The 26,918-nt window shown below is 42.0% G+C and overlaps 1 protein-coding gene across 3 annotated transcripts in view; it reads right to left on the reverse strand.

The window, feature by feature from the left end:
- The window catches only part of LOC117407360 (mitogen-activated protein kinase kinase kinase 15-like), a 42,349-nt gene extending 17,452 nt beyond the window's left edge, over window positions 1-24,897 (reverse strand). Inside the window, exons 1-12 of one of the 3 annotated variants that reach the window (XM_059028026.1) lie at window positions 23,530-24,896; window positions 19,421-19,560; window positions 17,586-17,609; window positions 15,673-15,866; window positions 13,481-13,649; window positions 12,665-12,771; window positions 6,947-7,117; window positions 5,368-5,480; window positions 5,117-5,276; window positions 2,459-2,609; window positions 1,733-1,840; window positions 1,176-1,225 (exon numbers count right to left, since the gene is read on the reverse strand). In XM_059028026.1, coding sequence (XP_058884009.1) covers window positions 1,176-1,225; window positions 1,733-1,840; window positions 2,459-2,609; window positions 5,117-5,276; window positions 5,368-5,480; window positions 6,947-7,117; window positions 12,665-12,771; window positions 13,481-13,649; window positions 15,673-15,866; window positions 17,586-17,609; window positions 19,421-19,560; window positions 23,530-23,833 — 1,691 coding nt within the window. In that variant the 5' untranslated portion in view covers window positions 23,834-24,896. Of the gene's footprint in view, window positions 1-1,175; window positions 1,226-1,732; window positions 1,841-2,458; window positions 2,610-5,116; window positions 5,277-5,367; window positions 5,481-6,946; window positions 7,118-12,664; window positions 12,772-13,480; window positions 13,650-15,672; window positions 15,867-16,372; window positions 16,517-17,585; window positions 17,610-19,420; window positions 19,561-23,529 lie in introns of those variants that run through there. The other 2 variants (XM_059028027.1, XM_059028028.1) reach the window with 2 other exon arrangements.
- Window positions 24,898-26,918: the final 2,021 nt, after the last annotated feature.

Raw genomic sequence — 26,918 nt, forward strand, 5'->3', positions numbered from 1 at the left:
ATGATACTACTGCAAAGAAGAAGAAGAAGAAGAAGGACATAATCATAATCCAGGATGGTAGTGTTTCATAATGCAAACAAATATTCCTCAGAAAATTACATTCCCATTCTGTGTAATAAAATGCTAACACTGAGTTCCCCCTCCGATCCACGACACTGATAACCATGCAGTGGGTTTAAATACCAAATGAACACAGAGGGGTAGGTATTGACACACACACAGGAACGCTTCTGCGCACAGGAAACCTCTTATATTGGACTTGTATATTTCTTTTAAGTGTAAAGAGAATTGTGAAGAGCTGCTGTTGATGAGAATTGTATAGATTCTGTTACAAAAAAAAAAAAACCACAATACATGACCGAACATGTTTTTGATCATGGGGAGTCATGTCAAAGTCTGTGGATGATTCAGAACTTCATGACTCATATTCTTACAACAGCTCCCTGTGGTCTTGAGACTCACAGCTATTTACTTTGGATCGTCATCAGCATTATTTTTGTCTGAAGATTAAAAACCCAGACGAATAAAGAGACAACTTCAGACAACTCCAGTTAAATGTTGCGTACTTAAATGTAGGAGTTGCATATTTAAATGTAGGAGTTGCATATTTATCATTTTATTGGGTGCACTTTTACTATCTGAAAAAAACAAACATCGACAGGGTTGACCAAAGGTTCCAAGACACAAAACATCATGATGTAATGGAAACCCTTCTCTCCATCTCTCTAACCTGTTCATCCACACCTACTGCTGGCTTTGTAATTAGCTGCTGTGTGTGAGTACGCTCCGCACCTCAGTGTTACGGTTATCACTGCTGGCTTTGTAATTAGCTGCTGTGTGTGAGTACGCTCCGCACCTCAGTGTTACGGTTATCACTGCTGGCCCTGGATTTCAATCAGCAGGTTGTCTAATGCACTAAAGATGTTCTGGAAGAGCTGTGAATTACATTTACTTTCCCAGTGATCTGCAATCTGTACTTACAATGAAGTAAAGGCTCTAAAAAGCATGGCACATCAGGGGAGACTTGGGGTTTGATACAGCAAAGTCACCTCAAACTAGATCTCCCGGTCTCCTGGAACCAGGTTTCAAACCACTGTTCCTGAAAAAGTGGCTTTGTGTTCCCTCTTTATAATATGTGATTAATAATGTATGTTTGTGTGTCTGTTGGTACCAACCTGATTCCCTTGATTGACGTGGCAGTGAAATTCCATTCGTGGATGCCTTTCTGAAAAGGAAACGTGGTCAAATTAACATATGCTTTGAGATTTCCTTCTTCACAGGAGAGATTCTTAAGCCTTTCCTTGAGCATTTCATCTTAAAATAAAGATCTGGTAGATGTCATTATGCACAAACCAGGAGTGTGGTCAACATGCCTAAGTTACCAACTCTTGTAACAGTTTGACAGTTTCACTATGCCTTATTACAACCCCTGTTAGTACATGACTCCAATAGACTAAGGAGTTTATTCAAGATCGAAAGAGCAGCGCATCTATTCTTTCAAATCTGAACCTGGGTGTTTTCACAATCGAAGAGTCTTTTCATAATCTTCGCTGCTTTAGTAAAGAGGAAGGAGCTAACATGTTTTATTATGATTGTCCCCTTTGTATAATATTTGCAATATTGCAATGTTTCTTCTTTTGTTTTTGATATAGTCTGTGTTAAGGTGTTCCTTGGTTGTAGTTCCCAGTCACAGGGACATGTACAGTAACACTGGAATACTGAACTCCCTCACCGTCTCTGCCGGGGAGACGTGCCATATAGAGACATTCTTCTCATCTGCTTCACTGTTGATTGAGACGTAGGATGGCTGGTATATCTTTGTGGGCTCAAGTATTAAAACCTACAAAGAAATGCGACAGGGAAAACAAAAGTAATGTATTAGCCCATGGCAACTGATTCAATGATGTCAGTGATTAGTGCTGCCCGAGCCGACTCAGCGATTACTTGATTATTCAGATCGAGCTACCCCTGGAAAGCAGGCGAGGAGCATTGGTGTTGATCAGGCTAATTTACCACTGCAAGCAAAACAAGCAAAGAAACAGCTGCTTGGATCTGTGTGGAGTGCTGGTTTTCTTAGACTCTGTGGAGAACAGCAGCCCACACAAATCCAAGCAGCTGTGTCTTCACTTGTTTCACTCTGATGTTAAATTAGCCTGATCAACAGCAATGACCCTCTTATCACCACTTCCATGCAACTCGGAGAATCCATTTGTGCCGCATTATCCCATTAAGTGCCATGGTCCTCATTTGAGGACAGGCTACTTTGTAATGTTTTGGAGCATTTTTAACTGGCATCTACTGTTACTTGAATTTTCTCTTTAACTATATTGTTATGATAACGTTACCCGTAACGTAAGTAAAGACACAAATACAGCTTGTGCTCCGATTGTGCTCAAGTAGGTATTTAGAGTTCAAAGGTTAGGGGCAATGTAAACGCAGCACTATTGTCACTACATACTGGGAAGCGCAGTCCGTTGGTGGTCTCTTTGGTGGCCTCCACTATGATGTCCATCCAGAAGTTGAGGCGCTCCCGCTGGGGAGAGTGCTCCAGGTTCTGCTTCTTGAAGCGCTGGATAAGCTGCAGGTTCTGCACCACAGACCGCAGGTACCTGAGAGAGAGAGAGAGAGAGAGAGAGAGAGAGAGAGAGAGAGAGAGAGAGAGAGAGAGAGAGAGAGAGAGAGAGAGAGAGAGAGAGAGAGAGAGAGAGAGAGAGAGAGAGAGAGAGAGAGAGAGAGTAACTGCCGCTACATCACAAAGGGAACTGTGGTGCATAGGGTTAAAACTCTCAAAATAAATTAAAGGAAACCCACAACTCACATATCAAAAAAATACTTTATTGCTTCAAAATAATGACGTGTTTCAGCTTAGCATTGTCTTCATCAGGTAGAGAGAGAGAGAGAGAGAGAGAGAGAGAAACACAGGAACACAGCTCCTAGCATTAACACCTCCCTGATAGGAAGATAGGAATCCTGGTTTCCAATTAGTAACACATTCTTGTTGTTCTTTATCATTCTTATGATGATCCATATTTAATCATCACTAATGCAGTCAGTAATAGATAGCGAAGTGCTGCTACTCGTAATTGCCTTTAAGAAGTATTTATTGGCAATTATTAAATAAATCCATCCATTGATGTGTTTATCTTAAAACAGTGTAGAAAATGTGCTTCCAATCTCCTTTTAAAACACAGAATTTAATTGTCATTGATTGGTACTCAATTGTAAAAGTTTGGTGGTGTTTTCAAATCAACACATTCATGAATAGATTTATTGGAAACCTGCCGATAAATACTTCTTAAAGGCAATTACGAGTAAGAGCAGCAGCACATCACTAGTTAACAATGATGTTGATAAAATACTTCAGAAGGTTTTTGCTTCCCTAGTGTTGCTTGACACACTGCGGTTAAGGATTCTGTCAGTGAGATGAGATTAAAAGCTATAAGCACTCCTGGCTGGTGTAGCGTGCGTGATTGCTGGTTCCTGCCCTGCCTCTGCCCGACGTATTCACATGCATTTTGACTACATTACATCATTTTTAAGCACATACTCTTCATAACATTGGTCAGCTGGTTTTATCGGCTACATGTGACAACCTGCTTTATAAAGAAATATAAGATGTGGAAAACCCCAGAGACAGCGAATGGATCTGAATAGTCGCCTCTTGCACTCAAGCAAGGGTTCTTAACAGTACCAAGCGGACAGAACACATTACTCCGGTCCTGAAGCATTTGCATTGGCTTCCTGTCCAGTCCTGGGTTTTCTTTAAAATATTGCTGCTGACCTACAAGGCTTTGCACGGTCAGGGTCCTAGTTATATAACGGACCTTCTTAGCCCTTACATCCCTGGGAGGCAGCTTAGATCCTCTCACTCTGGACTGTTCAAATGCATGCTTCCAAAACGTGTTACGCTTGGAGGGTGTAGTTTTAGCTGTGTTGCTCCTTTTATTTGGAACTCACTACCAACCTTTATAAGAGAATCAACAACAGTAGCCAAATTAAAAAAATCCCTTAAGACACACTTATTTTCTGTTGTTTTTTCTTAAACTCTTTCTTTACTGCAGTCTGCAATGTTTTTTTTATAATATATTGTACTTTGATTTTATTTTTACCTATTTTATTGTTCTTTATTTACGTATTTATAGATTTTTTTTTTTAATTAATTGTTGTTGATTGTTTTGTACATCACCTTGAGACACAGTGGTGTGAAAGGTGCTATAATAAATTAATAATTATTATTATTATTATTATTATTATTATTATTATTATTATTATTAATCCTAATTGGGAAAAGCAATTACCCCATGACCTAATGAAATAGATAGCCTCTCTCTCTTAAACACATGTTTCCATTACCTTTCTGAGATGGATTTATAGCTCAGATTAGCTTTACTGTTTATTCTAGGGCTGTTTGCACTTCTGTCTGTAATGATCTTTTATTGTTTTATGAGTCTTTGAATGGAGGCACATTGTAAATGTGTGAGACGGCTGCATTTCAATCTGCTCTCCTAGCATCCTCGCACAAGCGCTTTTAGGAAAGTGCTGTCCATAATGTACTGAATTCCCTGCACCTGCTCCCTATATGTTTATTCACTGGTAATTACAAGCTGGCTTACACGTTCACAGGTGTGCTTCAGCATTACGGGCAAGGTTCTCAAAGATATTTACTCTAAATTATCATTAAGACAATACTGTCTGAGAGTACAAACGCACTCACTACCAAACCAGAAGTAAACAGTCCTGCAGGGATGGGACTAACACTCCCGTTGCATAGCAGTTAGATCCATTCCCATGAGTTTAATCAGACACAGCTTGTTACCTACACACTGTGGCTAATCAAGCTCGTAGTAAAATGTGGAATGGGTGAAACAGCTATGCAATAGGAATTATTTCTTATTTCCATCCCAGCATTTATCAGTGGAATTAAACCTGGTACTTTTCCTGACTTAAATCAAGCATTTAAGATGTATAACACAGCTCTGCATCTCGTTGTTTGAATGCATCCAATTTTTGGTATGTTACCTAGAAAACAAGCGGCAGACAGCGGAAGAAGCGCCTTCCTTCTTCGTCTAGCCCTTTGCATTGTAGTGAAAGCTTGGGGATTTCCACAGCCACTCACCAGACAGGGGGTTTTAGTTTGAAGAGTTTCTCTGCAGCCTGCACAGCCTTGGGGATGTCACTAGCCAGCATGCCGACGGTGAAGAACTGACCTACGTCCCAGTAATTGTTCATTTTCTCCAAGCTGCCCTTCCTCCCCAGCAGGCTGTTCAGACGGACACCTAGAGGTGCAGCGAACGGGAGGGGAGATTTCATTAGGAGCCCCGAGGCGCGACGCAGCCCTCTCAAGCAGCACCAGTGCACGCTCCTTACCTATCTTCCTCAGTTCCATTGAGCTTTCGAATTGCTGACCGGAAACAATGAGCAGAACTGCCAGGTTGATGCCTGAATACAAAGTTGGCTGGAGTTCAAATCCTTTACGATACCTGGAGGAAAGGAAAAGAAAACAAAAGATTGTTTGCTAGCAGTGAATCTGCAGCTGACCTTGAATGTCCTCTCGCCAGCACTAAGCCGACAACGTCAACTGTACATATTAACTTATTATAAATCATGCTTTAATTAAAAAAAAATACAATATATAGTAATGTCTTTAGAATTTGTCAGCTGGTAATCAAACCTCAGTATGAGGTGCTGAAAAGTTCTGAAATCTGGAGTTTTATTTAAGTGAGAGGAGTGGCTTTCTGACTTCTAAAACATTTTACGGGGTCTGGAAATGTCACAGTGAAACAAAGAAGTTATTTTTACTGTTGTTTCTGGAGCTGATTAATGATACGTTTCATTAGTAATCCTTGCACATCTTGAGATCATTCTTCTTATTAAATGCTCTGTGTTTGGCTGTGTACTGTGGTGTGATTCCATTGGGAGTAGTGGGCTGGAGGGACCCCTCTCTCTACACAATCCTGTTTCACTCTCATTTCACTGCAGCACTATGGCAAGGACTTAATTGCCATTCGCTTTATCTACCTCCAGCACATCCCTCATAAAAGTTTGCCATGGTAGTTCTGCAGCTTCCCCGTGCTTTTCCTGTGGTTATACTAAGAGATTTCCATAATTCACCCTGGTTTGCCATGTTTAGTAATGTGCTTTGCCGCCCTCGCTGCCTTGCTTTATTACACTTTGCTGTGCTTTCACTATTCACTTTTATAAGGGACGGGCCATGACCTTGCTAATCAGTCTTTAAAATCTCTCATGCAAAACTCTTAACAGGCTTTACGCCAATAACGAAAGTAAGAAGAAATATTTGGGGAATTTTCTCCATGGATGACATGCATGCAAGAGGCTTTGTGACATTCCTCAGCACATGTCATTCTGAGGGCCAGTGCAGGACTTGTTGGAGGGACAGGGTCTCACTCTGGAAACTCCAGCAACAGTACAATGATGTCTGCACATTATTCTTACTGAATTCTATTTCTACCCCAGAATAGAAGTTGACCACAGCAAATCTGCACAGTCACTGTCCAGTTTTCTCTTGCTCTTCTCATGGCTATACTACGCATTTACCATAGGTTTGTTTTTTATATGATTTAAATGACCTCTCCAAGCTTTACAATGCTTACATATGCTTTATTACAATGCTTAGGTATGCTTTAGTACACTTTGCTATGCTTTTACTATGGACAACTGTTATAAGGAATTCATTATATATCTCACAGCTGTTCGGGTATTAATGTGTCATTTCTTTTAAAAAGTCATATGATTTTAGCAAGTTTGGATCCACTCACTGCTGGTTCTGTTCTGTACATTCAGTTCAGAGAAAACGTAGCTGTCGCTGCCTGTGCTTTAAATAGTTAAAATGACATTGAATGCTGCTCCTGATCGGCACATGCAGACAGCAGGTGTGAAAAGAAATCGAAGGAGCCGGTGTGATTAGTACAGTGGCCTAGCTGGTTACCACTGAATGGCGTTCTCGCGGTTCTTTGTGTCTTTGCAGTCCGAGTCCAGGAATATGTCCTTGTATATCCGGCCACACAGGCAGAACATGTCGGGGGCAGGGTGATCGCAGGACTGCAGGACCTGGAGCATCACTCTCAGAGCTTTCTCCCTGTCTCCGGGGCTGTTCCTCCTGAAGAACACAGAACCAGAACCAGACAGAATAACACAAAATCAAAAAGAACCAAAAAGAATCAAAACGAATAGAACAGAATCAAATAGAACCAAAAAGAATCAAAACGAATAGAACAGAATCAAATAGAATGAAACAGAACCAGATAGAACCAGACAGAATGACAGAGAACCAAATAGAACCAAAAAGAATCAAAACGAATAGAACAGAATCAAATAGAACCAAAAAGAATCAAAACGAATAGAACAGAATCAAATAGAACCAAAAAGAATCAAAACGAATAGAACAGAATCAAATAGAAGCCGATAGAATGAAATAAAATCAAATAGAACCTAATAGAATCAAATAGAACCCAACAGAATCCGATAGAATCAGATAGAATAAAACACGCGCTTTAGCAAGGCTTTTTCTGACATTACCTGAAAAGACACAACCTTAATTACTGGGATCAAAAGCGGACTGCTTTTTAACTGCATCTCAAGCACGGCTCTGACGCGTCACCGCTCGAGGGAACTGTTTTAAATCAGATTAAGAAACCTCTGTAAACTGATTCATGGGCGACACAACCTTCCGAAAGTGTGTAGGTAGCGTAGATCAACATAAGGGCAGGAAGTGATAGTGATCTTGCTGCCTTCCAGGTCCTGGTGTGTTTGAAGCAGAGTGCACAGTCTGGATTTGCTTCACCACAGAACCGCCGTGTTGGAGTAAATGGGTTACTTTAACTAACAAAGCAATCCCAGAAATCTAGCCTGTTGTGTATTTCTATTCCTCGTATGCATCTCAAATGTGCAGTTTTGAAAGAAACACAGTAAAACACGTATTTGTATTTTAAAACGCAATAGCTGGTACTACTACACTTGGTTAACAAAACCTCTATGTGTTTCTTTCAGAACTGCACATTTGATACCTATGTAGCTAACGGAAGTGTGGAATAGGTCAAATCTATGGTATTATTTTATTAGCTACATGCTAACAGAACATGCTAACAGAACCCTGCATCTCGTTTAGTGGTAATTACCAAGTAAGTACATGAAACACACACTACACAGCGTTTCCACAAAGCTGGAAGAAGCACAGATTTTAAAAGCAGCCAGTGCATGGTGCCTATCCCCAGCTGGAACACACACCTGATCCCGTTTCATTTCTTTAGCAATCCATTCATCAGGAAATGTCATGTCCCCGCATTGATAGAAAAACTGCTCCCATATGTGAAAAGCAAATAGCTTAAAAGCCTACTCAAAAAGGCTCTTACTGTTATTTAACAAATACACCTGTGGACATGCCCAGCTCAAGAAAGCAGAGCATGTGCATTGGATCAAGATTCTTGTGTTCACACGGTCTGCAGGGATGGAAATAAGACTCCCATTCCACAGCAGTCTGATTTAGTCCAGGTTTTACAATGAGTTTAATAAGACACACCCGAGCTTGTTACCTATACACTGTGGCTAATCAAGCTCATAATAAAATCTGGAATGGGTGAAACTGATATGCAAAAGGAGTCTTATTTCCATCCCTGTGTCTTACAGTATATAGGCATTTTTATCTTCATTAAGCCGAATAAGGGCCGTCAGATTTTAAAAACTGTTCCAGACGCAAGGCCAACAGCCCTGGAGGCAAACTAACTCGCAAATCAGATGGGAACGCTTTTAAGCTCTCATGAAAAACTGATCCAATATAAAGATTACGATGCAGTTGTTTCCAATACTGCTAATATAGCATCGAGAGTGCTCCATTCTGCACAGTTAAGATCAGTGCATCATCTTCTACACTGTCACCAAGGCTTTGTTTCTTTTGCCTCCATACACAGTGACGCACTCTGCAAGCCTACCTCTATAAACTGTTGAAAAGGTTTTAGCAAAAATGTTTGGTTCCATGACTGATTATTCGCTATTGCGCACTCAAATGAGTACCTCGCTAATTTAGAATGTCGAATGTTGTTCCCTCATCGCAGCAACTCCCCACAACATCTCTGGATAACTGAGGGTCAGTGGGCGTCCTCTGACCCCACCGCCAAGCCAATCTCCAAACACTCAGCAGCTCTACAGTGGATTTCAGCACTCTACCAGCCTCTGGAGGACAAAGGCCAGCCCTGCCGGTATCTGCTTTGAATTCACCAGGCGCCTGGCCAGTAGGGGCCAGCAGGAGAAGACAGTCCATGATGATTTTGCCTCCCTAACCCATCAGAGCCAATAAAACGTTGCCTGTGGAATCCCCAGCAAAGACCAACAACTTGGCACAGCCAGGATGCAAACCTGCGCTCTCCTGACTGTATGACTCACCCTGCACTCCATGTGGCCGTGCTGTCACCAGATGAGCCACTTAGAAATGAAACTGGCATTACAAACATTACACAGCTCTGTACCTTCTCAAAGGGATCCCTTAATCTAATACCATTACACAGCTCTGCACCTTCTCAAAGGGATCCCTTAACCTAATACCATTACACAGCTCTGCACCTTCTCAAAGGGATCCCTTAATCTAATACCATTACACAGCTCTGCACCTTCTCAAAGGGATCCCTTAAGCTAATACCATTACACAGCTCTGCACCTTCTCAAAGGGATCCCTTAAGCTAATACCATTACACAGCTCTGCACCTTCTCAAAGGGATCCCTTAAGCTAATACCATTACACAGCTCTGCACCTTCTCAAAGGGATCCCTTAATCTAATACCATTACACAGCTCTACACCTTCTCAAAGGGATCCTTTAACCTAATACCATTACACAGCTCTGCACCTTCTCAAAGGGATCCCTTAATCTAATACCATTACACAGCTCTGCACCTTCTCAAAGGGATCCCTTAACCTAATACCATTACACAGCTCTGCACCTTCTCAAAGGGATCCCTTAACCTAATACCATTACACAGCTCTGCACCTTCTCAAAGGGATCCCTTAATCTAATACCATTACGACTGGATGAGTAGTGCAGGCTTCAGACATCTAGAACAATGTCGCCAGAAAACAAAGCTCTGGGCTGCAGAAATAGTTTATACAGCTGAGCCACTCTCCTGGGTCATTGCCAGATAAGAGCCATTGAAATATGCTGAGTGTAAACAGTATTAGTTCAGCTAAGACAGCATGCAAAAACAAAATACAGATGTTTTTTTTGTTTGCTTCTCCGGTGCAAAAACAACCAAAACAAGTGATGGTTTATTTAAGGACTTTTAAGAAAGAAAAAATAAATTAAAAAAATTGCGACGGCACTGCACGTCAAGTTCTTTCTGAATGCTAAAGTCATAACATCATACCATAAGAGCAGCACATGTGCTTTCAACAGCTTCAATCACAGCCCACGAGATATTCCAGCTGCTTAGAGACTGTCAGCAGCACCAGCACATTGCGTTCAGCTACTGTACTGTGTTGAGTGCCATCAAAAGTAAGTGAATACAAGCAGGTAAATCTGTCACTTCAGAACCAGCACTAGCAGGTGCTGGTCTTCTCACCCTTGTGTCTTCTGCGATCCGCTTGTGTTCCAGACTTCATTTGGTAGCATCATGCAGGGGAAGAACTGACTCTCTGTGTACACAGAATGCGTCTTGCAAATTCAATACTGATTTGTTGCTAAATTACTACATAGATCATGCATGCTGTTCATCTGTGAGCTGCCAAGATAAATAGCATGCGGTGTGGAGCACGGAAACACAGTATATGTATTCACTGTTGTATGGTGCAAGGTGGTACACCTGGTTTTTAAAGGATGAGACCATGCCGTCCACTCCATTAATACAGGTTTCCCATGCAAGTGGCTACTTTAGTTCCGCTGAAGGCTTCTCATTAAACAGGTGCCCTGGCAGCTAGCATGGTCCCTCCTAACAGGCGACATTCAAGCTATGTTTAGCAGACGAAGTATTCATCATATGGGGCAGCTGCACCATGCTTTTACAATGCATGAGTCATTTCCACCAACATCTGCTTTTAAGAGGTCAGCAACCTACTGCATGGCTGCTTTAACATTCGACAAAGAACCTGGTGCAAGACCTTGAACACTGTGACCCAGAAATGAACACCCACTTCTTCAATTCTGCATACTGTACTCCCAAACTACTGTATATAAAAACACAGTTACATACAATGACCTTGAGCACTGTGACCCAGAAATGAACATCCACACACACAATGCAGTTGTGCACTTAAATCAAATGTTAAAAATGTTCACTGTTCAAAAACAACACACCAGTATCAGACAATGGGCAAGAGAAAACAAAACATTGATTTTCCAGAGTTTCAAACAGAAATCTCACAAGGTGAGCTTTAAGAACTGCAACATGCACCATAGTTGTTTTTTTAGTCCTGTAACAGTTTATCGTGTTCATTTTACAAAAAAAGGGGAGCAAACTTCCAGCTGGTAAAGATTTTGTGAAACATTATTAAACAGAGACCATGAAGAGGCGGTCTTAGATTTTGCTATCGATTTGAAAGCCGCAGTTTGAGTGGTTCACGAAGAGCTATTGATGTCAGCACAGCACTACACACAAGGGTATGGAGAGAGCAGCTTGTTTGTCACACATCATTCCCTGATTTGCTACTGCTGCCCTGCTGTTTTTCCTGTGTGTGTGTGTTTGCATATATCTGTAGCACCCAGTCAAGCAGGCACACTCAGTTTCTACTGACCTATATCCACAAGCCCCTTTGAAAACTCAACACACTGAAGCAGAGTGTGAACAGTTACCCTCTGCAGAGTGCAGCAGCTATGGTCTGTGGTAGAAATACATGCGGTTTATTGTTTTGTTAACCCTTTCAGTCCTTAATTACTTTTGTTGAGCTGAAAAATAAAGTGCTTTATGGAGTATAAATGAGATACATGAGTCCCGTGAGGTTCCAGTGTGATTCCTACACTACATCAGACTGGGACCGAGGAGTCCTGTGAGGTTCCAGCGTGATTCCTACACTACATCAGACTGGGACCGAGGAGTCCCGTGAGGTTCCAGTGTGATTTCTACACTAGTTCAGACTGGGACCGAGGAGTCCCGTGAGGTTCCAGTGTGATTCCTACACTACATCAGACTGGGACCGAGGAGTCCTATGAGGTTCCAGTATGGGTTCCAGTATGATTTGACAGCATATGTTAACATACGGTGCCAAGAACAAGCCTCACCAGGACTAAAACGGTTATACAGTGCTTGAAAAATGAAAATAAACCGTCTCTAAAACAGCTGAGAAAGGCTTCCTGAAAGGCCAATGAGCTTTCAAAAAACATTCCTTACATTTTTGTGACTAGCACCAAAAGCCTTTAATAATCCAACTAACCAAAGGCCAGAACTCCTGCAGAAGCAGGTCAACGTGATCTAGATATTTCAAGAACACTTAAACGAGAGGCTCTCAAGATATAGCTAAAAAATAAACATTCATTCCTGCATTGAGAAACAGATCACACATAAAACTTACTGGTTCAAATATACAGGTCTCAACAAACAGACTTCTCAAAAATACAGGTCTCAACAAAATTTCAATTCATTTTTCAGTGTTAGGTTCTCTGTTAGGTTCAGACTGAACACGTAACAGGTATGTATTACATTTCAAAAGCCCAGAATCTGGAGGCTTACCTGTTGAGTGCGAAGGCGTAGTGAAACTGAATCATGTGCTGGTTAGCCAGGTCACAGGTAGGTAGCATTTCCAGGGTCTCGACCAGCTTCACCATCGCATCATAGTCCTGCAGCCAAACACAAGGCAAAGAACAAAGACCAATGAGGAGGGTCTTGACTCAAGTCTTTAAAATCCTAAAAGGTGGAGTTGACAAAGTGAACCCGAACCAACACTATGCGCAACACAGAAACCAGGACCATAGAAATGAAGTGGAAATAGACTTTTGACTGAGGTGGGAGACACTTCCACAGAGAGTGGTGAGGGGATGGAATGAGCTACCTAGCCATGTTGTTGATGCTGAATCCATGGGATCCTTTAAGACACAGCTTGACAAAGTTTTGAGATCAATCAGCTGCTAGGAGCCAGACGGGTTTAGATGCAATTTTCCACAAAGAGACTACAGAGTATGCCAGTTTACCTCTGATTGTCCAGGAACCATGTAGAAAGATTTGTTATCTGTACAGCAGATACATCATCCTTAGATGGCATGATACACTGTTTTCAAGGAGGTAAAACTACAAAGCAGTATGTAATTCAATATGTAGCGTGACTCAGGGGGTTTCATTAGTTTACTTAATTCTATATAGGGTGATGCAAAACATCTGGATGTAGCTGTACCTGTTATCTAACTGTATTGCTTAATGATTGCCATTGTACATGGTATGAAAATTGTTAAGATAAAATAAAAATAAGTTTAAAAATAAATAAATAAAAATAAACATTTAAATCAGCATTTATTGCAAGTGAAGTAAGAGTTAAAAAGGCCCAATCTGCACCTGAATATCCCTGTATGAAAAGAGCAGGTTCATGACAATATCCTGGGTCAGCATCTCGGTGTTGTCAATGCGCAGTTTAATACGGGTCAGCTCCTTCGCCAGCTCCTCTCCTTGATACTTGTCCCTGGCTTTGCGGATGTCGTTCAGTAGAGTGTCCTTGTAGGAAGCACTGTGGACAGAGAGACAGAGAGTGAGACACACACACACAATGACTCGTAGATACTGCTGGACACCAGCTGTGTGCCGACGGGCAGAATTCACTTTCAGCATGCTAGCAAAACTGAAAGAGAACTCCAGGTTTGTTCCAGGATGCTAAGCATTGATCTATCATCCTCATCATCATCATCCTCCTCCTCCTCATCATCCTCATCCTCAGTCTGTTGGCACACGCTATGTACAGTGTGTTACTCGAAAATAAAGAGAGATGTGAATGCTGTTTTGAACTGATGTGGAGGCAGCAGGGAACTAAGATCAGCTTGGTCAACTAACGTCAGTATTACCACGGCAGGTAAGCATTGTTATGTAAAATGCAGAACTTGGAAATATAAATGCCACGTGATTATTACACTACTTCAAAATTATGTGAGCACAATACAACTCATTTACTTATGAGAATTTTATTTTGTGTCTGTCGTTCTTTAAACTACTTACATACTGTGCCTATCAACAGCACACTGCATCTGGTAGTCAGAAATTCACAGCAAAATAAACCAGTTTATATTATGGTATTGTCCATGGTGTGTCACTGTTAAAAGGTATAGCTAGTAGTCTTTGCTGGATAATTCTAGAATAGTTCTCAGAATTAATTTCTGACAACATATAGTAGAGAAATAGCAGTGGTCAAGGCGTCTTCCATGAAGTCTCAAGTTTCCATGGCAGCCCTCCTGGCTTGTGTCTCAGAATGCCCTGCAAGCATGTCGAGAAGGTTCTGTGTGGTCCCTGTGTGCTGCCATGTAATCTTTGTTGGAAAGCATTCCAGGTGGACTATTAAAAAGCAGCTGACTCACTGTCATGTAGTGTTTCAAGGTATCCATACTGTAACCGAACCCCTGTGCTGGCTGAGATCCTGAAACAGGAAGCTCGTATGAACCGAGATTACGTTTTCACTGGAGAGCTCGTAACAGCAGCCATGTAGCTGGCACTCAATTAAAACTTATATGACAGCCAGGGTGCATACACTATTAAGAGTCTGATTAAGGGTGGAAAGTACATTATCAGCTTTCTAGCCACCCCAGCGTACAACACATACACAAAATACATCTTTCACAGTAAATGTAGTCTTGTAGTTCGAACAGAGCAGGACAACCACCCTTATGTAAATGATTTACTGTACTTACAACTGTACTTATAGTGCTGTACCTACCTGCATCCATGCATTCACTGTCACTCATGCGTGAGCTTCCACAACGCACCCGCCCTAAAAAATGTGTCTGTGCATGCAGAGCTGGATTCTTGTATGGGGGGGAGGGGGAGGGGCTCATCACTCACCCCCAGCCCATTCATCTTTCTAGGCTCACATTCAGACGAGGGCAACAAATCTGTACCCCTCAGCCTTCACCTTCAGACTCGGTGTCACGGCTCATCTTGATCTGTAACCCTCAGCCTTCACCTTCAGACTCGGTGTCATGGCTCATCTTGTTCTGTAACCCTCAGCCTTCACCTTCAGACTCGGTGTCACGGCTCATCTTGATCTGTAACCCTCAGCCTTCACCTTCAGACTCGGTGTCACGGCTCATCTTGTTCTGTACCCCTCAGCCTTCACCTTCAGACTCGGTGTCACGGCTCATCTTGATCTGTACCCCTCAGCCTTCACCTTCAGACTCGGTGTCACGGCTCATCTTGTTCTGTAACCCTCAGCCTTCACCTTCAGACTCGGTGACAGAGTTGACCATCCAGAGGCTGGTCGCAGAGAGCCCCATGTGCTTGGTGGAGGCCTATTATGTATGTTTTATGATGTATATAAAAATCAGTCAATAAAATTGATCTGCTCTACGGGTGAACTACAAATCACACGTGACGGAAACTTACGGATAAGCAGAACGTGTTTTTCCAAACTCTGCTTTGCCTCAATCTGCAGCCACACTTACATTACTGCCAGGTAGTGACATTGACCACAGGACTCCACACAAAAGCCTGAGAAAGCCATGTGTACGGATTGCCATACGTGGTCCCTTTCCCGATGCCTGACTTACCACGAGGTCACGTGGATGTCCTTGATGAGGCTGATGAAGCGGTCCGCCAGGGGCAGGCACAGGGGTCCCAGCAGGTTGTCCCAGTTGGGCTGCATGTACTCCGAGGCCCTCCTCTGCGCATCGTTCTCACAGCACATGTACTCGTTGTTGGGGGTCATGATGTACGGAATAAAGTAGTAGTTTCCGCTGGACGCCTGAAAAGAGGAACAAAACATTCCCCCAACTGTTACCGTGGTTATGTTAGATTTTACCCAGAACGGATAAGAGCACTTCAGCACGTCAATTCAAGCATGTTATACAAAGAAAGAGGTTCATACTGTACAGGCTGTTAAACACTGCAACACACAGCAACAGCAAGACTCTCCTCCTGCCTAAAAAGCAGCGTGATACTGATATGAAATACAGAGTCTTCTTAACTAACTAAAAAAATAAAAAATAGAAGGAAAACATACATTCCTGCCTTTAAGAAAAAAAAAAAATCCTTCACAAATCAGCCAACCCCGTCTTTAAATCTATAATCAGTTTGGCATGCTGATTTAGTGAGAGGGTCGGAAGTGTGTAGGAGGAACACATTGCACTGTGCGGGTAATACCTCAGTATTGTACAGAGTAAAACGCAGGCTGATTAATAATACAAATGCATTCTGCAGCTGATTAGCACTAGCATCCTCACACAGGCTGCCAAGCCACAGGATACCTACTTTCACTCTTAAACAACTGTGGTACTCAGGAGGCAACTGGACCCAGGGGCGGCCTATGGTGCTCCAAATAAGACACAGGGAAAATATACAAAATGAAGAATGCAGGGAAACTTAGGAGAGACACAGAGCAGACAATCCACAACCCCAGTACGAGAACGAGAGGGAAACGAAATCCACAACCCCAGTGCGAGAACGAGAGGGAAACGAAATCCACAACCCCAGTGCGAGAACGAGAGGGACGACATCACTGGCTACATGTTCCTGATGCTTCAATTCTGACAATCCACACCTCGCTTTAGAAAAAAAAAAGTGGGCTTTGGGGAGTCTTTTCAGAAGCATATATTTTGCTGGAATAGTTAACAAGCATGCCCCCTCATAGACTCCTAAAGAACTCACATAATAGGATGTTAAAGAGGTAGGTACTTCAATATTAGAAACAATGATCTTATATACCGTGAAGTGTAATCTTGTTTGGCTCAGGCAGTAAACGTAACCCAGAAGATATTCCGACCAACCACAGCAAAAAATGATCTTTCGATTGCAAATCTTTTCAAGCTCTAACCAGCTGTGTCATCTCAAAGTGCGGGACGAGTCTTTTTTGAGGGGGCGCTCCAAAATGAAAAGCGGTCCAGGGTGTCTGCTGTGGATTCTGCTGAGTATAACAGGTTAGCAATGCACACGGTGTGGAGTGCAGGATACCTGTTATGGAAGGAGAACTCAAGGACCAATCACTCCCTGGCTCGCTTTGTAACATGACAACCCCGCTGCAGCTCAGACCAGACTAGAGAGGCAGTCTGTGGGAATAGGTCCCGAGGTTAAACTTTATTGGGAATCTGTGAACTCGAGCTGCCCTCCAAAGCAAAACACTGACACCATGGGAACAAAACTCCTTAATCAACTCTGAGCTCCAGAGAGGGGAGAGGAGAGAGGGGAGAGGGGAGATCATTCACAAGAGAAGTTGTGTGCTTGTGCGGGCATGACTGTGTGTTTTTGTGTGTGACAGAGTGTGTGTTCCACTGTTTCCCAAGCTATATTATGTTTTTCTTTTAATGGGAGTGATGTTGTTCTTTTTTACTTATCTCTACAAGAATAGCTTGGCAGCTTCAGTGTGCTCGTTGTAATGACAGAGGAAACGGCAGGGAGGTTACAGCTCACCCGAGTCATGTCTCCCCCACCTCTTTGTTCGTTCTTGTTGCTCTAATTTAATACTTACTGTGTTTTTTTGGGAAACCATGTCCTGTAAAGACAAGATGACAAAAGGAGGCATTAGGGTGATCAAAGTAACTTTGTTACATTTAGTATTGATGCGGTTCATTCTGGTTCATGGTTTATTAGTCTAAAAGGTGTCCGGCAACGAGCTCCATTCAGCAGCTGCATCTCGATCAAAGGTTATCTTTAGTTCAGGAAATCTAATCTGAGACCCCATAAAGTTAGCTTGGTAAACTTGACAATTTAAGGGTTGTCTTGACATTGGATTTTACACCAAAACATCTTTCATTGTATTAACCCTTTCTGGCAATACATTTAAATGAAGGCACCTGCAAAACCTTTTATAATACCAGCGTCTGGTCTCACAGACCCGGATTAGTAATCCAAGAATATCAGATTTAAAAAAAAAAAAAAAAGTATTTTATATTATATATATATATATATATATATATATATATATATATATATATATATATATATATATATATATATATATACTTCCTGATGCTCGCCTCTGTACTTTATATGTACTCTTAAGGGTTATCCTCTCTGAATCAATCATATCAGTGACAAAGGGACACATTTGTAAAGTCACATTTGTATAGCATGCACACAGTACATGAAGACATTACTGAGAATGGCTATGGAATCAGACTGCCCTTTTGAACAGCAATAGCTTAAAGCACAATAGTCCTGTAGCATCCACCTCAGTACACACAGACGAATCCATACCCAGCACAACCTGACCCTGCTGCAGTTACCTGCAGTACCCAGAGGCCCCTTCAGTCCAACGAATAGACTGTTCAGATAGACTCTGGCCATCATGGGAAGTGAGGAGACGGACTGACTGTGCTTCTACACTACACTAGCGTCTCTTTGTGATGGGGTGAAAAACCTGCACTTGTAAATAGTGTTAATTTTAGGGATTTTACTTTTTGTGTTGCATTTATGACTTTATAACTGTCCCAGGAAAGAGTTAATTTGGAGCCTTACTGATCTGTCAATGCTCATGTGAATGCAGCTGGTCAGGCTGAATTGCTTAATTGATTGCCAATTCAGCCTGTCTCTCCTGTATTTAAGCCTGTCCCTGTGTGCTTCAGTTAGTTCTGTTTGGACTCCACAGACAGGCTGGCTACCTGTGTTCTGTTAGAAGCCTGTTAGGAAGCTTTTGCTTTTCCATGTTCCAGGGAGAAGGGCTCGATATCCACACCCAGGGGCGCCACGCTGCTGCTGTTGTTGAAACAAGCGTGGTGTGAATTCCAACCCGGCATTACACAGTGACAGCAGTCACACGAGACCCAAAGGCTACAGCACTGCGAACGCAGCACAGGAACAAGCACTGTGAAGCGGCACTGGACTGGACAGGATTAGTGTGCTTCACGGTGCTACTCCTTACTGCTTAGTTCAGCATTTGTAATACATCAAAGTGATTGTAGTGAAGTACTTAGCTGTACTGCGCTTCCACCAGTTATGTACTGTAAGTCTCACATGTGCAGGTTTGAGAGGAGCACATGTTACAGGAAACAGGATTGTGAAAACACGATATCCGCTAATACGCTTGGTTAATGAAATCTCCGTTTGCAAGTCATGCTTTCTGTACTGTTGCACTTGCTTGGTCATTTCAACTGGAGGGTAAAACTTGCTCCATCTGTTTAATGGATTCTTTCCTGTCATTAACTAACCAGCTGCTTCCAAGTATGAAAAACAAAGGTAGAAAAAGCGTTCCTTAACCTTGTGTAGGACAAGACAGCATGTTTTTAAAGGAACGTGCACGTTTGCACATAACATGCACGTTTCAAACACATGTGGCTAGTGGAAGTGTTGTGAAAGCAGCCTGACCTTGAGGGACTGGGCAGTGTCGGGGTCGGTGTCGTGGTACAGGATGACGTTATTCGCCATGTCGAAGCTCTCTCGAACCCCCAGGTGATAGAAGAGCGAAGGCTGTCGGAAAACATCGCTCATGTCCACCACAGCAATGTCTGGAAAGAAAAAGGGACAAACACAGGAACATACCATATAACTTGTGTTGATTTTATTCAAACAAATGGGGTCACAAGAATAACGATCGAATGACATCGCAATTAATTAGGAATTGCACAATTACAACTGGACTTGACCCCGGTCTGGCATCAAACAGATCAACAATAAGGGACTTGCGAGTGGCCGAGCAGATGGTCTGAAATACCAAGTCCAAGGAGCCTTCCTTTAATACGGACTGTGGACTCAGCGTGGATCGGATCAGAGAAGAGGGAGCTAATTAAACAATCAGCAATCAGAACCGGACGAGGCTGTGTTTCCACCTGCGCGTCAAACCGGGATGACGGGCCAAAAAAAAAAGTTCTGTCTGGGGGAGGGATTAGCCGGGATTGCAGCTATTTTGTCAGGGATATTCATGTTCCCATTGGCTATTCCCAATACCTACACAGGAACAGTGTGTTCAGGCTGCTGCACACTGCTGCCCTAAGAAAACTGCACAATAATTTAAAAATGTCCCCATGCTTTTCTTATACATTTACTCTAGTTTACCACGGTTTGCCTCTCCGGCCTTTGCATTGCTTAACTATGCTTTATGCTTTCACAAGGCTTTATTACACTTTGCTATGCTTTTACACAGAGCTGCAGATTTGTATTGCACTTTGACCACAGTGAATCGCTGCTGTTTCATTCTGGATTAACAATGGTATAAAAAAAGAAGGCTGGTGGTTAAGGAGTTAATGCTGCTGCACTTCTTACAGTGAATTTAAAGAAGTAACAAATAACAAAATATCAAAGATAATTGGAAATCCTTTCTGCTGAGACTGCCAAGGACATTTACAGCAGTATTTATTGACAGCAGTATTTATTTAAAGTACGGCTATGGGGCTAGGGACACCGTGGTGAGAACAGAAACAAAATAAATGGTCTTACTGTACATTTTATTTATTTGCAAAAAGCCAGGCCCCTGAGGTCAAGGGAGCCCTGCAATTTATTTATTTCTCTCTCTCTCTCTCTCTCTCTCTCTCTCTCTCTCTCTCTCTCTCTCTCTCTCTCTCTCTCTCTCTCTCTCTCTCTCTCTCTCTCTCTCTTCATATTTAGAAGGCACATGCTAGCTGTATGAGTTACACAGCAGATAAAGGGCTCTTCTTATAACACCATTCACATTCATTTGTGATATTTCCGACCCCCTTTTCAAGAATAATCTTGTCACTTACTGCAGCTAAATAAAAAGTCACTCCCTTCACTGGCCTTTTTTGTTTCGCCCCCAATTGCTATTGGATCTCTCTCTCACACACACACACACACACACACAGGCAGAAGTTGTTCTGAGAAAATTGAAAAGCGAGATTTGACTAATCCAACATCAAAAGATTGTAATGATTTTCAATGAGGTGTAAAGAGTTTCAGTGATATCAGGAACACATCAGCTCCTATATGCTTTAATAAGGTTTATATTCATCTTGTGGTGCATTGATCAAAGTATAGTCTTCGCAGCTAAGCGCTCAGAAGCATAAGGAGGATCTGAACTCCAGCCACGGAGTTCAAGGCAGGACAGACGCTTATAGGAAACGGCTTGCTTATTTTAGATCTGCTTCTTTGATTATTTTCCCAGGTACATGGGGTACGCCATCCAGGGTACACTTGAAATAACGGGCACAATAAATCCCAGGGGAAACATTTGGGCTCTGGGTTTGCTGTGGTTTTCCCAGGTTCTGATTGTCATCACACAACTAACATGGCTGGTACCACAACATGTGCCAGAGCCCACAGCAGACTGAAGGCTAAACACTGAGCGTTCCTTTCAGCCAGGCCGTGTCTAAAACAATACTCAGAGAGCACACTTACTGTGCCAGCTCTTATTCCGTAGCAAGAACACAAAATCTTTTTCAACACTGCTGGAAAGCACAGCAGAGCTCTCGTTCTCTTTCTCTAGTCGTGTGGTTGGACACGACGCAATTATTATTTCCATAATGGGCCAGACTCTCAAAGCTATTTACTCCAAAATGGTATTAGCATGTTAGCCATGCCCTGTGCCCAGCACTGCTGCCCGGTGCAACGCAAAGGAAACCAGGACAGCACAGTACAGAAGCACTCAAACTAGACTACAGGTTATAATGTAACCCTGCTGACAAATAGCAGCAACAAGCCTGGCAGCACATAGGAAACTGTTGCACAACACTTTGCAATGAGAGTTAGTTATTTAAAATGCATGAAGTGTACAAGATCACATGATTTCCTATTGAACAGTATACACTTTACACAAGCCAACAATCTATTCCTGACACTACAAATCACCATAGCATAAACACAATGGTCTAGATTCTCAAAGCTTTGTACGTCACAGTAAAAACACACCAAATAAAGCTACCAAATCCAAAATAAACAACTCAGATATTTAATATAAAGACTTGTGAGTAGCGTGAAGCAGAGGTGCAGTCCTAAACCGGAACGCCACTAAAATACTGATTTCCTTAACAAGAATTATTATACAAATTTGCATTGCTACAGCGCTGTGCTGTTCCAGTTGTTCCAGTTGTTCCAGTGACCCCCTCCCCTTGTTCTGTGAGCATTCTGAACCCCACTCTCCATGAGTGCTACAGCGCTGTGCTGTTCCAGTGACCCCCTCCCCTCGCTCTGTGAGCATTCTGAACCCCACTCTCCATGAGCTCTGCACTGTGCTGTTCCAGTGACCCCCTCCCCTCGCTCTGTGAGCATTCCGAACCCGCTCTCCATGAGCTCTGTGCTGTGCTGTTCCAGTGACCCCCTCCCCTCGCTCTGTGAGCATTCCGAACCCGCTCTCCATGAGCTCTGTGCTGTTCCAGTGACCGCCCTCCCCTCGCTCTGTGAGCATGCTCATGCAGGTTTATGTAGAATAGTTTGTAAACTATGACAGCTCTGACTCCTCCAGTCCTCTCAGGGCAGGTTGAGACAGCACACAGCACAGCTCAAAACAGGAAATCAAGTCATAGGAGATTGGGGTCAAAATCATTCTTTTGAGAAGCAAAGATGTAACCTTCTCTAGATAGATAGATAGATAGATAGATAGATAGATAGATAGATAGATAAAATGTATGTTATTTAATATATATATATATATATATATATATATATATATATATATATATATATATATATAATATTTGTATTATTAATATTAGTAAATATAACTACTCCTCCTCCTCCTAATAATAATAATAATAATAATAATAATAATAATAATAATAATAATAATAATAATAATACAGGGATGGAACTAAGACACCCAATTGCATAGCAGCTTTATCCATTCCTGGTTTTACTATCAGTTTAACAGAACACATCTGAGCTTGTTACCTCTACACTGTGGCTAATCAAGCTTGCAGTAAAACGTGGAATGGGTGAAACTGCTATAAATAGCAGTCTTGTTTCCATCTCTATAATAATAATAATAATAATAATAATAATAATAATAATAATTAGTGTTACATGCAACTTCCAATTCTTCACTCAGGTTTCTAAATAAATGAAGTTTGAATCTCACTGTCAAATCTAATCGATCAGATAAAGTGCCCCGTGCTCAATGGGAACTCGTGTCAGAACGGCAGCGCATTGTCTTTCCCTTGCGCTACGGTATTGGTGGACACGGCAGAAGCACTAGCTGGAAAAGCTCCCCTCTGCCCACCAAAGCAGCAGTGGAGGGTACTGGTCATGTAGCGACGAGAGGAGACTGGAGCTCCTCTATCGTGTTGACCCGCTAGTTTTTAAAGTTCAGCACATGCCTGCTCATTGTACTGTAATATCCCACTTGGTTTGCTTATTTGTTTGTGTTTTCTTTTTTCTCTAGTCAATAAACACATCCCACGTGGTGAGAAATCATCACAAAGTATACAATTGTATTTAAGATATATAATAATAATAATAATAATAATAATAATAATAATAATAATAATAATAGCTAGGCATTTGCACGACTATAGAGTCTCTTGACTTGCCTGCATCGTAAAATGTGTCGAGCACAGAAGTCTCCCCGAAGTCTAACGTGCCGAAGGTAACCGTGGCAAGGATGGCGCTTTCTGCATCGCACGCCCGCTGCAGGCACTGGAGGGCTCCGGATTCTGGGCTGTTCGCCTGCACGGCTTTCAAGCCATCGTTGAGGACGTAGACTACTCGGAGGGACCTCTGTTTGGGCTGGGGGAAAGGGCTGTTGATTTCAGATCGCTCCAAAGCCCCAGCCCCGGCAGTCGAGGCATGATCGCCCCCAGACTCCACGGCAGACTGAGAGGAACTTGCCTCCATCGCAGATCTTGAGCAGTTTTTTTTCTTTCTTATCTTTTATTTTATGTCAACAGAACTTTTTTTCCTTGCACGTCAGTGCGTTTTCTAGTTATTTACCTTGCAGGTACATACTACCTCTCCACCTCATACAAGCACTACTTTTGTCCCGGGTATAACAATCACAATATGTTGTTGATGCCGATTGTCACTTGATAAAAAAGACTATGCAAAATACTGTACCTCAAAACCGATTAATTAAACAGTTTTATTTTTGTCCTGGTTTCTGCTGGATTACCATGCTTTCCAAACTGCAAGTCGTGCACGAATATTTTAAAACTGCAATCTCTTTTTTTAATCTGTCTCTCTCCAGAATGTATGCAGCGTTCTGTTTTCCCACTGTCCTCAGCAGCGCAAGGCAGAGTGCGTCTGAAAAATCAACAACTCCGAATTGGGAAACTACATTACAGGCTAGTTTTGCGCTTCCAAGTAGTTTCCATAGAAGCAGCGTTGAGCGTACATTAAAAAATGTCTCAGCAGCAAATTTCGATCACCTGTGTGTCAAAAAAAGATCATTGTTTAGGGAAGCTTTTATTTATCCGCGTGAAGAGGTCTTTGCGGTGACGTCTTTGGAATATGCGGAAGCGGGTGGTAATTCCCTTGGTGGTTGCTGAGTTGTTGCAATAAAACACATTATAAAATAAGACGCTTCCCAGCTCTATTTTCTCAGAAGGAAGAAACTTTACAGAGAATAAGAAGTCGAGCCAGACAGAGCACACGACGCATCTCTGTTTATTATCCTCGCCAGCGATAGACTTTCTGCTACGGAGAGGTGTTCAATGAATTGGCTCCTGTAAACTGCTTCAGCGCAATGCTCGTTTTTCGAGTCGCTTGTCTTGGCAGTCGGTCGTGTAGCTGCTGCTCATCATCATGATGAGTGAATATAAACGTGTCTCAATGCATGACGATGACAGCCGCGAGCACAATTACAGCAGTCAGCCCGGGGTGTTCAGTTTGCGAGTCTGTGGCCAGGGCTGCACCTCCGTTCAGGTGTTTGACCCGACCTGTGGCACCCGCGGAGTATTGTTCAAATGTGCCAAAAGTTTCACAGGTGCCAGACTGGCGCCGTTGCAGCAGCCCATTGCATTGAGTGTAGGACGGTGCAGTATAGCAGTTTGGCTTGTTACAGGTGTAATTTCGTGGTACACGTTAAAAAGTAGTACACCGTGTACTGCACTTGCCCAGGCATGTGCTAATTATTTTAGTTCAGAAAACAAGGCAACGCCAATCTGAAAGGGGTTACGACTATGGCTCTTAAAGTTTAACAGTCCGTACTGATTTGTGCAGTAGTTAGTCAGAGCATTGGCAGCATTACCTTTTTCTGGCGTGCCATGGGTCAAGTCTTGGTACGCGTACCACATTCTGACAATGTACCAGTTATGCAGCTGTGTAGCTGTCCTGTTTTATCCTCTTCTGCACTGGGTGTCTTTAATATGTTCATTGTTATTTATTACAAACATAGCGAGTTACATGTTCAATATGTATTTCTAGTGATTGAAAAGTATCCTGTTAGATCCCAGTTCTCCTTTGATGCAGTGATGGTGGCTGTCGTCTCTATAATAACATATCTTTTTGTTTTTTTACCCCCATTTAAAATAAAAATATGAATACATATCATGTAAATAAATTACCACATGAAGTTTTTTTATTGTTAATTTCTTTTAGAAGAAAATAAGCAAAGTACACTTTAGACTGAAGTAGTTTAAAAGTATTACCATAAAAGTGAACCTTTTATCTTTTTATAGCTCTTTTTTTGGTATTTATAATATATAAACGTGCATGTAGAAATAAATGTACAGATCCAGTCTCTCTCATTAAGGAGACGGTATAGCCTTGCGGTTAGAGAGCAAACCCTTTCCACTGTAACAAATGAAACTATTCCAATCATATCTGCTTCTGTTAGAATCACTCACACTGTACATATTGATAAGTAGAAGGTTCTGTCAAGAACCAAGACAGAGATGGATAGAACCATCGAGGGTTCCGTGCTACAGTGATGCTTTCGGGTCAGAGTTGAGCGGGAAACTGTATCTGAAACCACCAATTGCTTTTCCTTTTCGAAAAAACAGATGATTGTAGTGACTGTTTAGCGAATATTAATTGCTCGTCTAAGTTCGTCCATGTGGCATTCTCAAATATTTCCTTTTGGTGTGTTCACTCCCTTCCTGCTGGTCAAACATTGCTCTTGCCGGATTCCCTAATGCCTGTGATGTGTGGTGTGTACTCTTCTGACTTTGTACTGGCTTTCTCTGTGCTGTTGCTTGGTGTGCAGGGTATTCCTGAACCTCCAATGGGAGTCATTTCAGCATCATTCCGTCCTGCAGAGTGCCTCACTCTCCTCTGATTGACAGCTGTTATAATGCCCATTATACTAGAAAGCTCTTTTTGACTTGCTCATGCCTATCAGAGTGTGTTAAATTAACCAAGGCTTTCCAATTAGTCAATATCCTATAGCTGTGGCCAAAAGTTTAGCATCACCTAGAATTTTAGGACTGAGACATATATATTTTTTGTAACTATATGAATATAATTTAGGTCATTTATGTAACATTATGTAATCAAAGAAACTACAAAATTATATTGCTAAAGTCTACTCCAAGCCATACTAGTAGTACAGTATTTCATGTTAGATTTTAAAATGTAACAATTAATGTTGTTTGTTAAGGATCTGTAAAACTACAAAGTGCTCTTTAATTTAATATGTTAACACAACATTATTCAGCAGGCAAAATTAGTTAACTCTACAGGGTGATGCAAAATGTTTGGCCATAGTTGTATAGTCCTGGAAATTGCAGATTTAATGGAAAAATACACATCTGCATTCATACAAGTGCATATATGTATGCTGAAGAAGGCAAGTTAAAACAGTAATACCTTGTGGATTGTCTCAACCCCACAGCTGCACAGTGTAAGTGACGAGGGGTTGGATGATTGTGCATACAAAGTAACTGTCTCAGGCATCTCATCCTCCTCCAGTACAATAGACTCGTGTACACTATGAGGCTGAATTGTGCAAAGTGCTTAACTTTCACAAACAATTAGTCATGCT

Source organism: Acipenser ruthenus, chromosome 8 (assembly GCF_902713425.1).
Source record: "Acipenser ruthenus chromosome 8, fAciRut3.2 maternal haplotype, whole genome shotgun sequence".
In the NCBI taxonomy this organism is placed as follows: Eukaryota; Metazoa; Chordata; class Actinopteri; order Acipenseriformes; family Acipenseridae; genus Acipenser; species Acipenser ruthenus.